Below are 20,415 nucleotides of genomic sequence, written 5' to 3' on the forward strand. Positions count from 1 at the left end.
TGACTTTTCGAGTGAATTTTACGACCTTGACTTTATGCGTTTCGCGTGATCTAAAATTTGCTCTCAATCACAATTTCAAGCAGCTGAGCTCAATGGGCGGCAATTTAATTCTAAAATTCAAATGAAGAGTGCGCCGAAATTGGTGCCATTTTTACTTTAAATCTTAATAGTGGTATATGTTAATATGTTAACCTCTAATGTGGTTATTTGAAGCCCACTATTGAACTTCTTAGTCCCATTTAGGCTCCCCCTACTGAAGCAGGCTGCAATTGATTAGAGCTCCCGCTAATCGTTCGATATTAATTATTCCGACATTTAGTCGGTTTTCTGTAGGTTGTTGGTTCGAACTCCACTGGGGTAAGCTACTCCCCTATAAATTAAATTGCCCCGTCTATCTTTCGACAGCAATTCGTCCTACGTTAGTCGGTTTATGTTAGCGCTTAAAGATTTGTGCTTAAAGATAAACATCGGGTAGCTCAAATTAGGATTTTAGTGTTCAAAAATATCGCGTCATGTAATTTTTAATAACCGCCCTCATCTTCTCAGCCGGCTATTATAGCGCTTGTATTTTTACAATCCAAAGAATTTGAATTGTATTGGGGCGCTGTCTTTTTTTTAAGATCTGTTCACACATTTTCATGATTTTTGAAGTCCAATTGGAGTAGTGATTTTGGTCACGCCGAAACAGGAAGTGGAACAAAAAAGCGAGGGGTTTTGCGGTGTGAAATTTTTTCGCTCTAAATTTTAGGTAGAGTGAGAAAACGGTGTTTGAACAAAAATTCGCCTTCTCGCTAGTGGTTTTTTGTTCACATGCGGCAATTTCACTCTGATTTTTACTGTTCTTCGATTTTTTGGATCGGATTTTTTTTCTAAATGGTTTTGCCAATCCATTCACAGCTCATTCTAGGCCTAGTTTTTTGTTTGAATTAAATTTTCATTTCTCGCTAGTGGTTTTTTGTTCACATGCGGCAATTTCACTCTGATTTTTACTGTTTTTCGATTTTTTGGATCGGATTTTTTTCTAAATGGTTTTGCCAATCCATTCACAGCTCATTCTAGGCCTAGTTTTTTGTTTGAATTAAATTTTCATTTCTCGCTAGTGGTTTTTTGTTCACATGCGGTTTGTTCACATGCGGTTTGTTCACATGCGGTTTTTTGTTCACATGCATTTTGACATTGATTTTCTGTTTTTTTTTCTTATTTTTTTATCTGATTTTTTTGAAATGGTTTTCTCAATCCACTCATAGTCCATTCTAGGTCTAGTTTTTCTGTTTAGTCAATGAAAATTCATTGAATTGTACGTCAGGACTTGTCATGCTATGTTTTTTACTTCGTCGAACTGTGGGCATTATGGATTTAAGTCTGTTGTTAAAATAAAATGGATTGTGAGCAATGACCGTACATAGCCCAGGTAGTGTAGTGGTTACTGTCAATCACCTTTCGCACAAACTCTCCTCTCAATCTCCGAATGCTCACTTTCTCTCTCCCTGTATCTGTCTTACTATATTTATCTATCTCTCTTTTTGTGTTTAATAGCCGCCCTCATCTTCTCAGCCGGCTATTATAGCGCTCCTATTTTTTTTACTTCGTCGAATAAAAAAATGTTTAGCTTTACCTCATTTTACCGCTTTTTCAGCATTTTGCGTGATATCTTTTTGACTTCTCTAGGCTAGTTTATCTCTTCTCTCATTCTGCTAAAAGTGAATTTGAACATCAGTTGCTCAGCAAAGCAATTCAAAATGAACAGAGTCAGAATAAAAATTTGAAATCAGAAATAGAAACGGGATGAACCCATAAAGCCCAATTTTAGATGCCCGCTATTTAAACGTCGTTCCTTTAAGTCTTAGGTGCCATCTCATGCTTATTGGTATTGATAGTAGCCCCTGTAGCCTCTCTCTAAGAAACAGAAGTATGTTCAACTACGAAATGCCATCAAAATAAATCGGACTTAAAAATGTTTTTGTACAAAAATCTTTTTTTTTGCAATATCTTCTATTCTTTCATGCTTATTGGAATCAACGGCGGCTATTTTCCGGCAGTCTGACGGGTATATTTACGAATTGCGGTGAGTGGTTTCTCAGATTTTTTTAGTTGAAGAATTTTTATAGCTGCGAAGCTGTAAGCTGAGCGTAGCTATATTGCGGTTTCGTTGTCTGTTCTCTTTTTCATGCCGCACTCTTTTTCGCTTTTACGAACGTGTCGTCATTTGTTACTCTTTGGAAGCGGCTGAAGTTCAATTAGGGGATTGTTTTTTGGGTCTTCAACGGATTACCTTACTCTCTAAATCACTTTCAACACTAATATTGAGTGTTTTAAAAGTTTAAGTAATTGCATAAAGAGACATGAAAATATATTGTATCATGTATTTCTCTGGCTAAGAATGTTGGAACACTTAAGTGTCACGGACAGTCTCGTCTGAGTTTTATTGTTGATTTTACTGTTTGCAGTCTCCTCCTTCGTCAGTACCTCAAAGTGCGTCCTCTAGTGTGTCCACTGCATCACAGTATGGAGCAGACATTGACTGGATTCTGAAGGCATCCGGGTCATCCAGAGGAGGAAACTTGCCAGGTAACAAATTATAGAATGGCAGTGATGCCTGCCATAACCGTTAAGTGGAAAACATGCGGAGTTGTGGCTTCTTACTGGTTTCTTTTTCAAACTGGTGTCCATAACTGATATTTCACTCAATATCTCTAATTGCCCTTACCATCTCGATTGCAATTTATTAATTGCTCTTGAACGAAGATCATAGCAATTATTGTAAACGTGTGTGTCTTTTTTTATGCAAAATTTTCTATTGACAGTTTTGACTTTTCGAATGACTTTTACGACCTTGACTTTTTGCGTTTCGCGTGATCTAAAATTCTCAATCACCATTTCAAGCAGTTGAACTCAATTGGCGGCAATTTAATACTAAAAGTCAAATGAAAAGTGCGCCGAAACTGGTGCCATTTTTCACTTCAAATCTTAATAGTTGTATATGTTAACCTCTAATGTGGTTATTTGAAGCCCACTATTGAACGTCTTAGTCCCATTTAGACGCCCCCGCCCCGACTGAAGCAGGCTGCAATTGATTAGAGCTCCCACTAGTCGTTCGAGAGCAATTCTTCCGACGTTTAGTCGGTTATGTTTTCATTGTTACAAATATACATAAGTAAATTATACAAACCATGTTTGTTCAAATTTGAATTGATCTCCACAGGTGATCCTGGGAACACGTCTCTGATCCAGAGCACAGCCAGTGAGAGTGTGGCGAGTGAGAGTGTGCCTAGCAGTGCAACAGAGAGAAGAGCTGTTGTCTTGAGCAGTGCGGGTAAAAAACTCCCATGGGACCAACATCAACCCCCCACTAGTACTAATCAAATTTCCAATACTGGCAATGCAAGGGGAGGAGCAGTGGACAGTACGGACCATTTGCCAAATGGATTCAAGGTTGTTAAGGCTTGCACTGTAGTTTTGCCCCTGATGTTACTTTACTTCTTTATCTTTTTCTGTGTATTATGGGCCGAACTGACCTGCAGTTAAGTTAACTTGCTGCTGTTGTTTCTGGCGGTCTTTTTATCCTTTTGAGCAATTCATCCTTCGTTAGTCGGCAATGTTTTAATGACTCAAACCATCCAAGTGCGCAATGATGGATGAAACTATTGACACCTTCATATGGATCTGAACAATTAAAACCCTGTACCATTATGACTACAATAAAATGTACTTCATCATTTTCATGGGACTGAATTAAGGGGACAAGATTTCTTGGTAGGAAAACCTTCTTTGGTTTCAGCAATTCGTTTCACGTCGGTCCGCTATTTAGTTTTATTTTTGCTTCTTCGTCGTTTCTCGTTGCAGACGAATGTTGTTTGAAGTTCTGAATGTTAATGTATATAGGTTAGACTTCTTTGAAGCGCACAATAAGTTTTTGTTCCAGATTTAAAGTATATTGTACAACAAATAGTTGTTTGTTTCAAAAAGTTAGTTAACCCCTATTTGACCTAATAGAATAACTTAATTATTCACGTTTCTCGTCAATGGTATGCTGTCAGCTTTCAATAGGAATTTTAAGGAACATTTTCAGAATTTTCTGGAGTCGTTTGTTTTGCTTTTGAATCAACGGAACATCACAATTTCGGGGTCTTTAATTTCTAGAAAAATCACGAGAAAAATTAGTTGATAGATGTGTGATCAAATTGAAACCATTTAATGTGATGATTATTTGCTCCTAAACGAAATTTGTAGCAATTAATTTAGTCCTGCTGGTCTTTTTATGCAATTTGTACTGCCGACTATTCGTCCAGCCGTTTTTTTTCGGCTCGTCATTTCACGTTCGGTTCTTTAAACGGGTATAAACAGATAAAGGCCGGAGGTCATCAAGTCACGGGACAGTTGAAGAGACATAAATTCATGGTGTGAAGGGTGGTTCCTAGAGTTTGACCCCTTTCACCCCCTCCCCGCTAACACCCCCTCGTCACTGTCCCACACTTCCCCTTACTCCACAACTGCACGTCAATCCAGCAGTAACCTCGCACACTTGACCCTAACGCTTGCCTTTCAATATGTTGCGGCCGCTCTGCAGTTCAATATGATACTATGGATTTCCAATAATATTTCATACTTGAGAGTCGGATTAGTTACCCTCCAAAGAGCTGTAACGACATCATTTGAGGCCTCTTGTAGACTTTGTTCCCCCATAATAAAGCAGGTTGCAATGCGGCAAGCAATCTTCTCCCGGCAGAAGCAGCAGGCCACCGTTCTCATTCGAGAGCAATTTGTCCGACATATTTGTGCTGGATAATTTTTTTAGTAGATGCGGGAGCGATAGCTCGCTTTAAAACCTTCTAAGCTCAGTAAAATTTAATTGTGATTATTACTCGAAAGTCATTTTCAGCTCTCACTTATGATTAATCTTCGTTTTTTTTTATTTGACATCAGTGGTAATTTGTTCGATGGTATCAATCCTTTTGTTCAGTCGCTGGAATCTGTTTTTTTTCTCAGAGGTGAGATAATTCACTCTCGAAATGGTGTTTACCTACTTCAATCCGAGGAAGTAAGGTAACTGAGGGTATCTAACTCTAATTGAAATTAATTTAAGAGCAGTTTTTAGAAATAATTCAACAATTTCAGAAGACAAAATCTATAAAATCAAGTAAAAAGTTAATAGCAATTGATTTAAAGACTTTTGTTCACACTTTTAGTCCTTTGAGTTTGCAGCTATTTTCTTGCAATATGGCAGCTCTCTTCGTTGTGTATGTATACTTTTCTATTTTCACTGTATTTGTGTACTTGTGCCAGCACGAGCTATAACATTTGCTTATAGATTTTTTTCTGTGTTTATCTTATAATGAAAAGGAAGGCGAAAACACAGCCAATGGGTCTCAAAATTATTTAAAGGTAAAAGAAACCTATATATTTGTCAAACATAAAACAAGCAGCTAATTGAATATCTCATTTTTTTTATCCCTTAGAATAGCTTGCTGACTTGCTCCGAAAATAGCCTAGACCTCTGTCTTAACAGAAAAATTGACCAGGCGCTCGAACAACTATGCGATTTCAAAGATTTGATATCAATAGCTTTACAATTATTGCGTGAGCTATCACTTAGCTGGAAAATATGAATTTAAAATTTAAAAAATGGAACGAATATGGAGTTTGTATGAATTCAATTAGGCCAAATTTTTCCTCTGACCAATTGTTTATTGAGACCAGGCGTCTACTGAAACAGAAAAGCCGTCTTTTTGCGATGACTGGTGTGGATTGGTGAAGAATTAATTAAGTTAAAAGTTGTGTTTATAGGACGAGCGCCGCCTGTCGACTTATCGTCTTAATACATGATATCAAAAGTACTTTTACGTCAGATGTGATGTATTTTTGAAACAGTTTAGATCTTAACGCACTAATTATGCGCTCTAATATTGGACAGTTCATCAAAGTAAATTCAACTGGCTTTGTTCAGTGTTGTTTCAGTGGTTTTGAATTATTGTTTCTCTTCAGTTCTCGTGGCTTCAAACAGTCCAAATGAACTCTTTATACATTAGCCCCTTTTGTTATCCTAATATCAACTGTTCCAACCTTTTTGTCTCTGGTCTCTTTGTTTGCCTGTTAGCTTCCAATCAAAAGCCAGATTAAATGGGATTAAAATAGGAAAGAGATATTCTTTCTTATTTGCATGCTAGGTGGCTCTGAACGTGGCAGTTGTTGTCTGTGTGTTTGATTTGAGCTGCTCAAGTAGAAACAAATTTAGAATATGGAGGTGGAGGAATTGTTGTTTACTAAAATGCATACCAAGAATTTGTTTAATGTGTTTAAAATAGTTGGTGTCTTTTGAGTGTATTGGGAGCAATATTTGCTGCAAGCTGAACAATATAACAGAGTTTGCTCCACTTTAATTAGGTCATACGGAACTGCGGCTATATTACGGTGAAAAAATCTTCATGAGCGTGGTTGAGAAAAAAATATTTTAATTAAATCCGCAAGATCAGAACATTGTTACACATCAATAATTGGTATTGTTTTGACATCGTATTTTGATCTAAATTGTTCCGGTCCCAGTAAATAGTGAAGTAGCTACATGCTGCCTTGGCCTTTTTGACCACCCCTTTTAAATATTGATAGCAGGAGGACAGTAAAATGCGAAAGCCCCTAAATTTCAGAATATTCCTGCAAAAGGATTTTTCTATTAACTGTTTATTTAGTATATAATAATTTTGAAAGAACTGGGTTTTCTTTCTTAAGGAATTAAGAATTAATAATTTAGTCCATTCGCTAGGTGTCGAACTTATAAAATCTCACCTTCTGTCTTCTAATTGGCATAGGTTGAGCGAAGAAAAAGATACGAGTCGGAACGCATTCTAGTTATATTTCTTTTTGATGAATAGATGTACTTGTGTGATGAAATGGCGAACGACAATTGATTTCTTGAAAGACAATTGATGAATTTATATGCCCATGGTCAAGCCTATGCGTTATTTTTGAGTTTTCTCCAATTCTCAAGGTATCGTTTCTCTCCAGTGTCAGCAATTTTAACTCTGTAACAGGATCAACTCGGCGTATTTTCTTTCATATTCTTTTCTCGTCTCTGATAAAGCTTGAAATTTTATTGAGAATTTTCATCAAAGAGAAATCTTATATTTTGATCATTTGAACGGATCTGTGAGCAGCGATGCTTTCGTCCTGTTTGAAGGTATTTGTCCTACTAAATGTCATCGCCTTCTGATACTAAATCTCTTCATTGGATAATTGCTGTGCTGACAGCTTTATTATTAGAATTGTCAGAAACGACAGAAAGTGTGTGGAATGTGTTTGAAGGGTGATCAGCATTATCTCAAAAGGTGTCTGCTGCATAAAGCCATGAAATCGTGGAAACATTAGTTGAGATAGATGTGAAAGAGATTAAGAAGAGCTGTAAGTAAATAGAGCTCCGACGGCTATTTAATTCTAACACCATCAATAGTCTGTTGGTGAAATAAGATTCAAAACAGAACATGAATCTGTATGTTTTGGGTTATGATTTACCCTTCATAGTAAATTCATTATTTGAGCGCCAACTCATAACTAAAGTTTTTTTCAGTACAGATTCACATGCATAGACAAACATAAGAGGGACCATTTGAAGTTGTTTGCTGACCTCTTCGAGCTGACTTTTCTGTTCAAATGTTGAAACTAACTGTAGAAGTTCTCCTTGCGATGGAAATTTATGGCAATTACGGCTGCTACGAATCTTTTAGCGCGATTTTTTTCTGCTGACTGACTTTCAACCGATTGATTGCCGGTGATTTGCTTTTGTTTGCTAAATCGGTTTTGAACACACCCTACATTTGGCTTAAAATTAATACCAGAATTCAGCTCAAAGTGAAGCTGTGGTTGAGTCGGGACTAATCTAATCTCTTCCAGTCGCCAGTGAAGTTTGACTCCAGTTGCAAATTGTGTTAAACAGTTCATTATTATTTTAAAATACCGTACGTTTATTAATTGCTCTCAAACGAAGTTTGTAGCAGTTAAATTAGTCCTGTTGGTCTTTTTGTATGCCATTTGTCGCTTGACCGATTTTTCGTCTGACCCATTTGACTTTTTATCCGCAAAAGCGGGATAAACAGGTAGCGCCCAGCGGGCATTGAGTTTTCTTAGAGCCTTCCACCTCACTAGTCTTCAACTGTAAGATTTACAGAAACTCTAGGAGACTTATACTTGTGGTGGGAAGGGCGGTTCTTTGAAATTGACCCCCCCCCCCCGCCCCCTCACTGTTGCCAACAGCTCGCCGGTCCGTTGAGAGCAATTCAACCGACATTAGTCGGTTATGTTGTAAAAGTTTTATGCGCACTAAGCAGTGGAGGGGAGAGAATAAATCACTGGTAAAGTTCTAACATCTTCTCAGTTCATTAATGAAACAGGTGTATTTCGCAGAATACTCGTAGACAAAAATAAACGTTTAGATTGCTTCAAATTTCACACCAGACTTCATTACTGGATAAATTAATATTTTATGGTAATCATTACTTTCAAGGTTTAGCTTGTTTGCTCCTATTTATTGAGTCATGAGCAGTCTGGTGCGAATTTTGAACTGATCTTGAAGTTTACTTTTGTCTAAGAGTCTTCTGCGAAACACTTGTTTCATTAATGAACTGAGAAGATGTTGAAACTACTGTAATTTATGAACGCGCTTATATGACAGATTTGAGTTTTCCGCCATACGTAAGGGCGGCTGTTTGGTCAATTGCTGATGTAAATGGCATATTGTAAGTTAATATTTGTTGCTGTGTTTCAGAAGCCTCTCATTCCTCCTTCGAAGAACAGAAACAACTTTGCCAACCGAACCAGAGCCTATAGTAAGTGCTCTCTTGCAAATTAGCATAAAAAATCTCAACCCGTAGCATTTAAAGTATTACATCGAGATTGGGAAACGAAACATTTTCATTTTGAAAAAGAAAAGGTTGATTTAGGTGCTTAAAAAACCGTCCAATTATTATTTTGCCGTGCTTTTTCTAAGTTATGTTTTTTTGGTTTTCTGTGGAAAGATTGATTTTTAAAGCTGTGATGACATCATTTGGAGCGTGTGGGCAACTTGCCCCCTCCCCCTAGCTATAAAGGAGGCTGGGATCCGCTGCTAGACTATCCAAATCTCTTCCGAGTAATTTACACGGAAATTCAGTGTTATTTTTAATTGCTCTTCAACGAAGTTTGCATCAATTATTGTGTATACACCTTCTTAATGCAAAAGTTTTGCTTAAACGTTTGTCTTCCTCTCCCCTCCACCCCGTCCACCTACCACTCACACCTACCTATCATTCCTTCCTACTTAACTATCTCCTCCCAACTGCCACCTATCTACTCCCAACCAAACAAAATTTTTGTTCATTTTATGATTTTCGCTAAGGTTATTTTTTTCCATTGTCATAATAAGCTTATTATGTCAAATGATATTCCTGGTTTTTGAATGATGTATGAAAAGCCTGTCAGAGCTGCAGACAGCTCTAAGTTTTTCTATACGCAACAATAATTTTTTTATTTCCTCGAATACATTTTAATTCTTAATTGCTCACGTGAAACAAATGTTTGAAACAAATGTTGTAAGCGTGTGTCGTATACAAAATTTTGCCTGACTGTTTTTGCGCTTTTTTCTTGAACATTCTTTCGATTTCACTTCTTGAGTGACTTTTTCACGCTTGCCTTCTTAATTTTTGCGTTATCTAAATTGCTCTCATTCAGATAGAAAGTCTTGTTAAAACAGAAGTGGTAATAAGATAGAATATAACTCATGCCTGATAACCTAATGGTTAAGAATTCTGTCGAGTACTTCAGTGGGCAGGGTTCGAATCCCTCCCTAGTCGGAGTGTTTTTGCACCCATGAAGAAATTTTTATTTAGGCTACAGTCCCTGAAATAAATTGCCCTGTCTGTCGTTCGAGAGCAATTTGTGCGACGTTAATCGGTTTTTAATTGCTCTTGAACGCAGTTCATAGCAATTATTGTAAACGTGTGTGTCTTTTTTTATGCAAATTTTTTGCTTGACAGTTTTGCGCTTTTCTTCTAGAACATTCTTTGACTTCTCAAGTGACTTTTTCACGCTTTCGTTCTTCATTTTTGAGTGATCTCTATTGCTCTGAAGTAAAGCTAATATAAATTCGGTTGCAGAATAAGTGAGGTATGTGATCTGTAGCGCAGTGGTAAGTAGTTGTGGCTGTGGATCGGGAGGGCAGTGGTTCGAATCCTGGCGGGAAAAAATTTTTTGCACCCATTATTTGATCTAGGCTACAGCCCCTGAATTAAATTGCCTCGCCTGTCGTTCAAGAGCAATTCTTCCGACATTTGTCGGTTTGTTTTTTATAGCAAGCTACGGTTGCATCGAGCGTCGCCTGTCATTCACGCTGAGGCTGGTAGGTTGTGCAATTGTTGTATTCCGAATTTGATAACATAGACCAAAGCAGGCTGATCGCTCAACCAGCCTTTTTCGTACTTCATTTTATATTGTACTATTCGAAATCAGCCAAAAATTGCTTCATTCATATGTATTAAGATATTGATAGAGATCGATTCAAATAGCGGTTTTTATTCAACTAGAAGCTTGAGCTCTTTTTACGTACGTTTTCTAAGACGAAATAATTTATACTTGTTCTATAAAAAGCTGGAAAAGAATTTTGCAATCGAGAATATAATTTTTGTTAACGAGTACTGCAGCAGACTGATGGGTTTATTTACTTCAACAGACAGATGGGTTTATTTAGTGATAGAGTACAAGGTATCAGTCTGTAAGGTAGAGGACTAAACTGTTTTTAAAATTCGTATTACCTTTTGATCACGTTTTTCGTCACTCTTCCCGTTTGAATTCTGACTTGCTTCACTCACTGTTTCAACTGAATGGGTTTTAAATTCCTTGACACATTCAATTACGCAATACAGTGAATACTGTCAAAGTCAAAAGATCAAAATCAAAAGAGACGGGATAAACCAATAAAGCCCGGTCATTAAGTCATTGAGAATTAGGTTATCAAAGTTCATTGGAGTGTTTGCTAGCTGACATTGGTATTAAGCTTATTGGCTCTCAGTTTAGAAGCTGAATTAAGTATAGTTTTAGAGTCCAACTGAAACTGCACGTCAAATTAGAACACTTTTTGACACTGAAAAAAACAGAAAAAAATTCGATTGATGTCTCTTCTTTCCCTTTATCTGTTTCAATCTCGATGTGCATCAAGCGCGTCAACAGCAGCTATTTTCCGGCAATCTGAAGGCTATATTTATAATAGCGATTGTTAAGACGCCGACAATCAAAGGGTGTTTACAAACCAAAAAGTTCTGGAATTGAACTCTGTAACAACTGTTGTACTCAAAATTCACGTTTCAATAAAAAACTATGAGTGGTTATGTTCTTTTTTGCAATAATGCAATTTGCCCTCAAATTTCTTATTTTCATATTAAAAGCGGTCAAGCTGAAACACTGCAAAAACAGAGATCTTTCTGAAAAAATAGTGGGTTAGCTTAATGCCAAAACGAGTGCCAAATACACTTGATTTATCGCTCAATGTGAGAGAACCCGCGCAAATTTCAATTCTTCTCAAGTTTTTCGTTCTTTGGGAATGTGCTGCTGATAGATCAGATTCTGTTCTTCATTTTGAATAGCCGCACAGCGATAGCTGGGGCTATTATTGGCCTTCTCTTGCTTTTTACGACTCGAAGAGGTGTATTGATTTTCTTACGGTTTTTTTTTTACCGGAAGTACTATTCGTTCAGACGATTTTTTGACCTGAAAGCGAAAGTGAGTAAAACTGCAGTGTGAACTAATTTTTTCTGAGCAAGAGAAGTTTTTTGATCATGCGCTGCGTTTAGTGAATGACTTTTTGACTTTGAAAAGTAGTTTTTGACTGAATGGCACATATAGATAACGGTTTTTGGCCGTTTTTTCGTCCAAGTGCCCCTTTTTTTGCTTGCAATTTGCTTTTTCGTAGAAATAATGTTTATTGGATGCTATATTGAAACGTTAACCTCGGAAATTGATACCATAGTGTTTTGCAGAGCCTGAAAATGCGTTTGAAGTTCAAAATTGTCACATATTTCTTGATTTTTTAGTTAATTTTTGTCCTTTTTTCTAGTAATTTCTTGATTTTTTTAATCTTTCGGCCGTTTTTTGTCAAAAATCCGATTTTGGTAGTTTTTTTCCAATTGTTCTCAGTCTTTTGTTTGTTATTTGGTTTTAACGACTAGCACTAGTCTTTTTGTGCAGCATGAGGGACTTAAATTTCGTTCAATAAAAAATCAATCATATTTTGGCGTTAAGTTTTTGAAAAGCTATTTTTTTATTGAAAAATTTTTTTCATAAATGCGGTCTGAAAATTTTGAACATTTTTTTTGCAAAATGTTTTGTAGGTTGGAGTTCTGATTTTGCCTTTTTTTTGTTCCGTTTCGTTGGATGATAGATCTTTGTCTCGGATGTTTCCTTTTTTTTACTATGTCTCGAATGCTGAAGATTAATATGTAATCGTTTTCTTCATTTATTTAATTTGATTTTTAACTTTCAAAAATCAAGAATTATTCTTTTTGTTACTGTGTTCCTTACATTCTGTCCTTTTTTTCACATTCTAGTTTGTATCATTCTGGCTTTGTCCTTGCATCTACATTTTTATTCGTTTTTTCAATTTTTTCAGTTGTTAAAAATTGAATGATTTCAGGTTTTTCTTAGATTTTCGTCATTTCTTTGGTTTGCAATTAATTTCATTCATCCTACATTAGTCCTGAGAGTTTGCTAGAAAACCAATTCCAAAATTTTTGCTTATTACTACTTATTGCAGTTATCTTTAGTCCTTTGTATTGTTTTTAAACAGTTTTTTTGCCTTCTGTTGCTGATTTTTATTCTGTTGCTTGTGTTTTCTATTAATTTAATTTTTGAATTAGTATGAAATCATGCTGTCTGGAATATATACATCAAGGAAGAAGTATGTGTTGTTTTTGGCTTAATTGCAGTGATTAGAAATCTAATTGTAGTGGTTTTCCGATTCTTAAATTTGCGCATTTTTGAAAAATGTAACTCAGTTTCTATGGTTATTATTTGCCGTCTGCTTTCGCGACCTTGAGATTAGAATCATGAGTTATTTGAGCGCAATTGATAACCCTGTCAGCTTTTTCAGGCTGTTGGTATTTTGGCCATCCTAATTATGTCGCACTTTTTTAATGTTGCCAAACGTTTTCAATAATATAAAATTTTGCTGCATTGTGTCTCTTGGTGATAGTGGTTTAAATTTAGCTATTTTTTAGATCAGACCTGGGGAGGTAAAGAGTTAAGATTTTTTACAAAGGGTAATGACTTCAGCTGCAATTACGGTTTTTTTGTGTAGTTTTGATGCTTCGAGTCGCTTCCGGAATTCTTCCGGCTATGTTTTTATTTCGTCGTCGCGACTATTGTTACGACCATATGACGTCACAATCACTTCAAATCTGCTTTTTGTTCATTCTTTCATGCAATTTCAACTGAAGTGCCTGTGTGACGTCATTTTTCGCTCTTAGTGGAGCGAGTTTTTTTGTTCATTCGCGTGATTAAATTTTTGGTCACACTTGACTTACCTCACTCAAAAATGACTTCCTCACTTTGAAGTTTATTTACTTTAATTCAAAGAGATAAGGTCAAATGGGCGTGTGTCACTCTAAATGAAGGTTATTTGAGAGCAGCTAATAGAGGCAGCAAAAACTTATACAGATTTTTAATAAACAAAATATAACATATCGGCCTTCATGAAAAGACGAATTTTTTTGGTCTGTCTCTTTTACTTTTTTTAGAATGCAGATCTACAAAGCTATTGCGGCTATTTTCTGGCAATCTGCCAGCTATGTTTTTGTTTTTGGTGTAATCTCTTTATTTGCCTATAATAACTGCTGTTTTTACAAATCAGATTAGAATTAGCCTAAAGGAATTTAACACGGTGTTTCTCTAATATGCATTTTGAGGCTGTTAAACGTGAGAAAATGTTCAATATCCAATATTTTAGATTCTGAGGAGTTGGAGTCATCTAACCTGAGCAGTGGATATATCTCCATGCGCAACACAGCCAGACCTCACTCTGACACGTCGGGTAAGTTCATTATGGTGCAGTTGGATCAAGTTTGCGTCGCCAGTTGTATTTCGAAATTCCAAAAAATGAGCTAAAAGTTTGGAACAATTTTTCTTCATTTTAGCTCTGCTTTTAACAATATTTGATTCTTGAGATTTTGAGGGCGGACATTTATGCTGGCTTTTGTAACGTTTTACAGAAAACTATTATACACTGTGTAAATCGCCTCCCTTATCCCGACTGAGTTGTTTCAAATTTAACAGTTGGTGCTCTCGTCATAAGTACGATTACAAATGCGAATACAAAGTCTCCGGTTTTTCCGACGAAGCCTGAATTGTTAATAAGCATTTTTACTTACAGTTTTTATCGCTCTATTAACTTGCACTGTTCTATGTCCATATTCGGTTTTTGTAATTGTTCATAGCAGTATAGATAGTTTAAAGTTGGTTAGGCAAAGCTTTTAAAACACATAGTTCCTTGACATAACAGTTTGCCATTTGTTGCTCGTCTCACTGACCCCTGCGTACGTTTCAGTGTTTCAACCTTGATTGGCTTTAAAGGATCACATTTTGTTCCCCAATTCAGTTTCTGTTGAGATTCCATTGTGATCCATCCATTTACTCTACCCTGGTTTGTTATTGATTGCTCTCAAACAAAGTTTGTAGCAGTTATATATGGGCATGTTGGTCGCTCATTATGGGCTCATTGAAAAGGGCTCATCATTTTATTTATTGAAAAGCTAAATATTACGTGGTTCTTTTATGTCTAAAAGTCTTATAATCTCCCGGACCTGAGTCTGATATTTCAGTACTGAATCATGAAATTTCCATTGTAATTTTTACTCTGGCCAGATTTCTGATCATGGCACTTTATAGACATTTCATAGTAAAATTCTTAAACTAACGGTGAGTTTTAAGCTAAACTGTGTGATAAGTTTTTTTTATCATAACTGACTTACCTCACTCTAAATGACTTCTAAATTTATTACTTGAGATTGCTCTAGTCCTACCCCTTTCAAGGTCACTGTAGGACTGTTATATAATGATCAATGTTAATAATAAAACATGACGACCAAAGTAAAATCACATTTTTTAAAAGAACTTTCAGCGTGAAAGCGTTTCATTCTATGTAATAGTTGGAAATTGCATCAACTCAACGGTGTTGTTATCTATTGCTATCTGAATTCGACTTCACGTAAGTCTGTTTCGCAGCTAGTTCGGTAATCTGCCAGCTATGTTATGCTGCATAGTGTTTGGCATCTTTTTACATTGTTTGACTTCTTATCTGTCGTATTTTTTGTCGGTCAGAAAACTGACTTTGAAATGTAAATGAGGACAAAAACTCTAGTTGAATGTCAATTTAGTGTGCCTGAAGTAAATTTTCTATGGCGTTTTTCCTGTTTCAGTTGTTCTTATATATGCAGATTGCACAACAAATGTCACTTTTATTTGCTCTCGAACGAAGTTTGAAACAATTATTGTAAACTTATGTGCTTTTTGATGCATTATTTTCCCATGATCATTTTCTCAAACGAAGTTAGTAGCAGTTATATGCGAAGTTTGTAGCAGTTATGTATGGGCATGCTGGTCTTTTTAATGCAATTTTTTGTACTACCGATTTTTTTTGCCTGACTGTTTTTAGAACATTCTTTCGATCTCACGTCTCGACTGATTTATAACCAATTGTGACAGAAGAACCGGTTTTGAGAAAAGAACCTTCATAACCCGTGTAGCGTTGTGGTAAATGCCACAGACTCTGATGCGAGAGGTCGCGGGCCCGAACCCCTCCTTAGGGAGAAGTTTTTCACCATAGATGTTTCTCAAGCCTATGCGCCTTCTTGATTGTTAGCCTCGTCAGTCGTTCGAGCGCAATTCGTCCGACTTTAGTCGATTAAGGGTGAATTTCTATCAAACGAAAGCTTGGCTGTCTTTTTTTAAAACAATTGTAAGTCCTGCTCGTCTTTTTAATGCAATTTTTTCTACTACCGACTCTTCTTCTACCGACTGTTTTTTTTGCGTCTGATCCTTTAACTTCTTGTCCTCAAAAACTAATAAAATCTAAAGCCCTAATGTGAGCGGTTCTCTAAGAGTCTTACTTTTCGTTCCAGTCTCTAAGTATGCATTCAACGCCGAAACTGTTGAGCCAAAATTCATGTTGTGAAGGGCGTTGCTTAGAGATTGTCTCCCCCCACCCCATCTCCTTGAACCTGTAATTCGGAACGCTGGACCCTCTTGAGGAGATATCCTTTTCACTCGCCCTTGTAGATATTATTACCTTCATTCGATGAAGACGCTTGAAAATTCAAAACAGCAGAATGATTCACTCGCTTCTGCTATTCGTCAAGTAAAGTTTCGTCTGTGAGATCATTTATGATTCAACGATGTTTGGAGTAGTACAATGTGATATTACATGATACCCCTGGGATTAAAAGTTTTTCAGTCAGCCGATTCCACCTAAGCTATGATGTTTTTACGTTTCGTGATGTTTAAAAAACAATTTTGATTGTACAATCAAGAGTTCAAAGCTGATACCAAAAACTCGAAAATTTAAATTCCACAATAGTTCTATCTTTCTTTGCAGTAGTCTCTAAGTAATAAAAGAGGTAAGCTTTTTATTTCGCGACTATTATGATGCAATCTGCCGGCTGTTTGTGAAATTTTTGTTCATGATGCTCGTCGACTTTATTGGGAATATACTCGGAGTTGTTTATTATGCATGAACTACACTTGGATTTAATTTTGCGTCTGCCAATTTTTATGCATTGGATTGCATTGTTGTTAATGTATAGTGGTAATTTTGGTGGTTGAAGATGCTTCGTCTCTTCACTCTGCCGACTCCTCTCTGTCGTCTGCATCCTCTATCAACAACACCGCCACTTACTCGTCCTTTGATCTGGCGCCCCTTCGGCAGAACAGGGCTCGTTTGGCCCATCCCAGACCCACACCTGGTAACTAAACAATTACTCGCTTAAGGCAGGCTGGTAAGTGGGCATCGATGGCCACTCTGTCTCTTTGTTAATTTAATTACTCTTTGAGCTACCTGCTTTCATTGCGAAAGGGGATATTATAATAAAGTACAAGGCGGTTAGAGGTGCTATTGTCTATTTGAACGATTTTCTTCTTTCTATCGTCTCTCTATTCTAGACCGGTATATCTATCAGACAGTCGGCCCTCAATCATTAAGATTTGGCAGGAAATCTGTAAGAGTGAATTCCTGAATTTATTATTTGCTTAAGCATGTCGAATCGTATTTTTTTAATGAAGTTATGTTCTCCTCCACCTGTCAAAGTTGATAAAATCAGAATCGAAGTTTTTAGAACCCCCGATAAGCTTCAGCTCGTAAATTTTTGTGATGATGATCTTTGAGTCAGTAGGACTGTGAAGTCTCGTGACTATTTTATGGCTGACGGCCATGTTTTTGTAAAGGATATTTGGATCTATTCTGTTTTGTCCCCCTAGTGTTTTTAACGCCCCCAGTTACAAATTAAGTGTTATATAGCACGTTACTATGTTAAAAAAATAGCGCTTGCGGCTGGGGGCGTAGAGGATATAAGCCCACTGAGCTGGAGGGGGGACAGAATAGATCCGGATATTTAGACCAACCGGTGTTTTTTTGTGTACGTGTCATGGGTGTTATAATGGAAAGAGATATTCAAATTTCTTGAGAAATGTTTTTTCGGTGTGCGTACGGGGTGCGTATTGTACGGTGTGCGTATTCTGCTAATATGTTAATGGTTATTTTTTGTTATTTTTAGACAATGATGAGATTGGTTTGTATTAGTATCATACATTTATAGATGAGAGGCTGTTAATCAGATGTAGCTGGATCATAATGTACTAAATATTTATGCACTGCTCATATACAATCAAAATATGGGCATTGATAAAGAAAACAAGAACCCAGAATTATGTGTCAAGATTTGGAATTGATGAAAATGTAGCTAAGTGTTCCATAAAGCTCTAACCAACTCCCGTAGATAATTGTAATGATAGTCTTTTTAATAGCCGCACAGCGATAGCTGAGGCTATTATTGGCCTTCTCTTGGTTTTTTTACGACTCGAAGAGGAGTATTGGTTTTCTTAAGGTTTTTTTTTTTACCGGAAGTACTATTCGTTCAGACGATGTTTTGACCTAAAAGCGAAAGCGAGTAAAATTGCAGTGTGAACTAATTTTTTCTGAGCGAGAGAAGTTTTTTGATCATGCGCTGCGTTTAGTGAATGACTTTTTGACATTGAAATGTAGTTTTTGACTGAATGGCACATATAGATAACCGTTTTTAGCCGTTTTTTCGTCTACGTGGCCTAGTTTTTTTGCTTGTAATTTGGTTTTTTTATAGAAATAATTTTTAATCGATGCTATGTTGAAATGTTAACCCCGGAAATTGGTAATACAGTATTTTGCATAGACCGAAATTGCGTTTCAAATGCGAAATTGGGACATATTTCATGATTTTTTAGTTAATTTTTGGCTTTTTTTTCTTAATTTTTTCGTTTTTGGATCTTTTAGCTGTTTTTTGTCAAAAATCAGTTAATATGGCAACTTCCCTTTGATAATTCATATACTCAATGCCTCTTTCTACCTCGATGAAGATTTGTTTCATAAAATTGTACATTTGCTAATCCGATTTTCGTAGTTTTTTACAATTTTTTTTCAGTTTTTAGTTTGTATTTTGCTTTTAATTACTAGAAATAGTATTTTGGGAAACAGGAGGGACTTTAATTTCGTTTCAATAAAAATGCAATCATTTTTTGGTGTTAAGTTTTTGAAAAAACAGATAAATTTTTTTCATAAATGCAGTCTTAAATATTTTTTGACCACTTTTTTTGCAAAATGTTTCATTGTTTCGCATGTCGGAATTCTGCTTTTTCTTGTTTTATTCTCTTCAGCAAGTTGGACTTTTGTCTCGCATGACTCGTTGTCTTTTCTATGTCTCGAATGCTGATCAATGAAATGTACTCGTTTTTCTTGATTTTAAATTTGATTTCAAAAAATCAAGAATTGGTCTTTTTGTTACGGTGTTCCTAACATTGTGTCCATGTTCCTCACATTCTCGTTTGTATCATTCCAGTTTTGTCCTGGCACCTACTTTTATATTCGTTATTAATAGCCGCCCTCATCTTCTCAGCCGGCTATTATAGCGCTCCTATTTTTTTTTTTTTACTTCGTCGAATAAAAAAATGTTTCGCTTTACCTCATTTTGCCGCCTTTTCAACGTTTTGCGTGAAATCTTTTTGACTTCTCTAGGCTAGTTTCTTTCTTCTCTCATTCTGCTAAAAGTGAATTTGAACATCAGTTGCTCAGCAAAGCAATTCAAAATGAACAGAGTCAGTATAAAAAATTGAAGTCAGAAATAGAAACGGGATAAACCCATAAAGCCCAATTTTAGATGCCCGCTATTTGAACGTCGTTCCTATAAGTATTAGTTACTTCTCTCTAATGCTTATTGTTATTGATAGTAGCCCCTGTAGCCTCTCTCTAAGAAACAGAAGTATGTTGAACTACGAAATGCCATCAAAATAAATCGGACTTAAAAAAAATGTTTTTGTACAAAAATTTTTTTTTTCAATATCTTCTGTTATTTCAATCCCAATCATGCTTATTGGAATCAACGGCGGCTATTTTCCGGCAATCTGCCGGGTATGTTATTGATTTTTTCAGTTGTTAAAAATTGAATGAATTCAGCTTTTTCTTAGATTTTGGTTTCTTCGGTTTGTAATTGATTTAATTCAAAATAAGGCAGTACTGGGAGTTTGCTAGATAGTCTTTTCCAACATTTCTACTTATTACTATTCATTGCAATTTTCTTCCGGGCTTGGTATTGTTTATAGACGATTTTTTGCCTTTGAATATTATTCTGTTGCTTTTGTTTTTCTATGATTAATTTAATTTTTGAATTAGTATGAAATCATGTTGTCTAGCATATATACAACAAGGAAGAATCATGTATTATTTTTGTCTTAATTGCCGTGATTAGAAATCTAATTGTAGTGGTTCTCTGATTCTTATGTTGGAGCACCCTTTTTTGAATAATTTTGACTTTCCTGTCTTTTTTGAAAAGTTTTTATCTGCCGTTTGCTTTCGCGATCTTTTTGATATTAGAATCAATAATTATCTGAGGGCAACTGATGGCCCTGTCAGTTTTGTCAGGTTATCAGTTTTTTGACCATCCTAAAAATTTCTGACTTTTTTAACGTTACCAAACGTTTTCAATTATAAAATTTTGCTGCATTTTCTTTCTCTTGGTGACGGTGGTTTAAATTTCACCGATTTTTAGATCAGACCCGGGGAGGTAATGAGTTAATGGTTTAATACAAAAGGTAATGGCTTCAGCTTTTTGCGAAGTTTTGGTGATTCGAGTCGCTTCCGGAATTCTTCCGGCTATGTTTTTTTATTTC

General features: G+C 36.1%; 1 protein-coding gene across 5 annotated transcripts in view; it reads left to right on the top strand.

Moving 5' to 3' along the window:
- LOC142344802 (TOG array regulator of axonemal microtubules protein 1-like) overlaps nt 1-20,415 on the top strand; it is a 94,380-nt gene that overhangs the window by 10,192 nt on the left and 63,773 nt on the right. For 3 of the 5 annotated variants that reach the window (XM_075396760.1, XM_075396761.1, XM_075396762.1), the window contains exons 6-10: nt 2,448-2,568; nt 3,203-3,432; nt 8,753-8,813; nt 13,958-14,041; nt 16,830-16,967. In XM_075396760.1, coding sequence (XP_075252875.1) covers nt 2,448-2,568; nt 3,203-3,432; nt 8,753-8,813; nt 13,958-14,041; nt 16,830-16,967 — 634 coding nt within the window. Of the gene's footprint in view, nt 1-2,447; nt 2,569-3,202; nt 3,433-8,752; nt 8,814-13,957; nt 14,042-16,829; nt 16,968-17,774; nt 17,790-20,415 lie in introns of all 5 variants that reach the window. The other 2 variants (XM_075396763.1, XM_075396764.1) reach the window with 2 other exon arrangements.

This window comes from Convolutriloba macropyga, chromosome 8, assembly GCF_964194025.1.
Source record: "Convolutriloba macropyga chromosome 8, txConMacr16.3, whole genome shotgun sequence".
NCBI classification, from domain to species: domain Eukaryota; kingdom Metazoa; phylum Xenacoelomorpha; order Acoela; family Convolutidae; genus Convolutriloba; species Convolutriloba macropyga.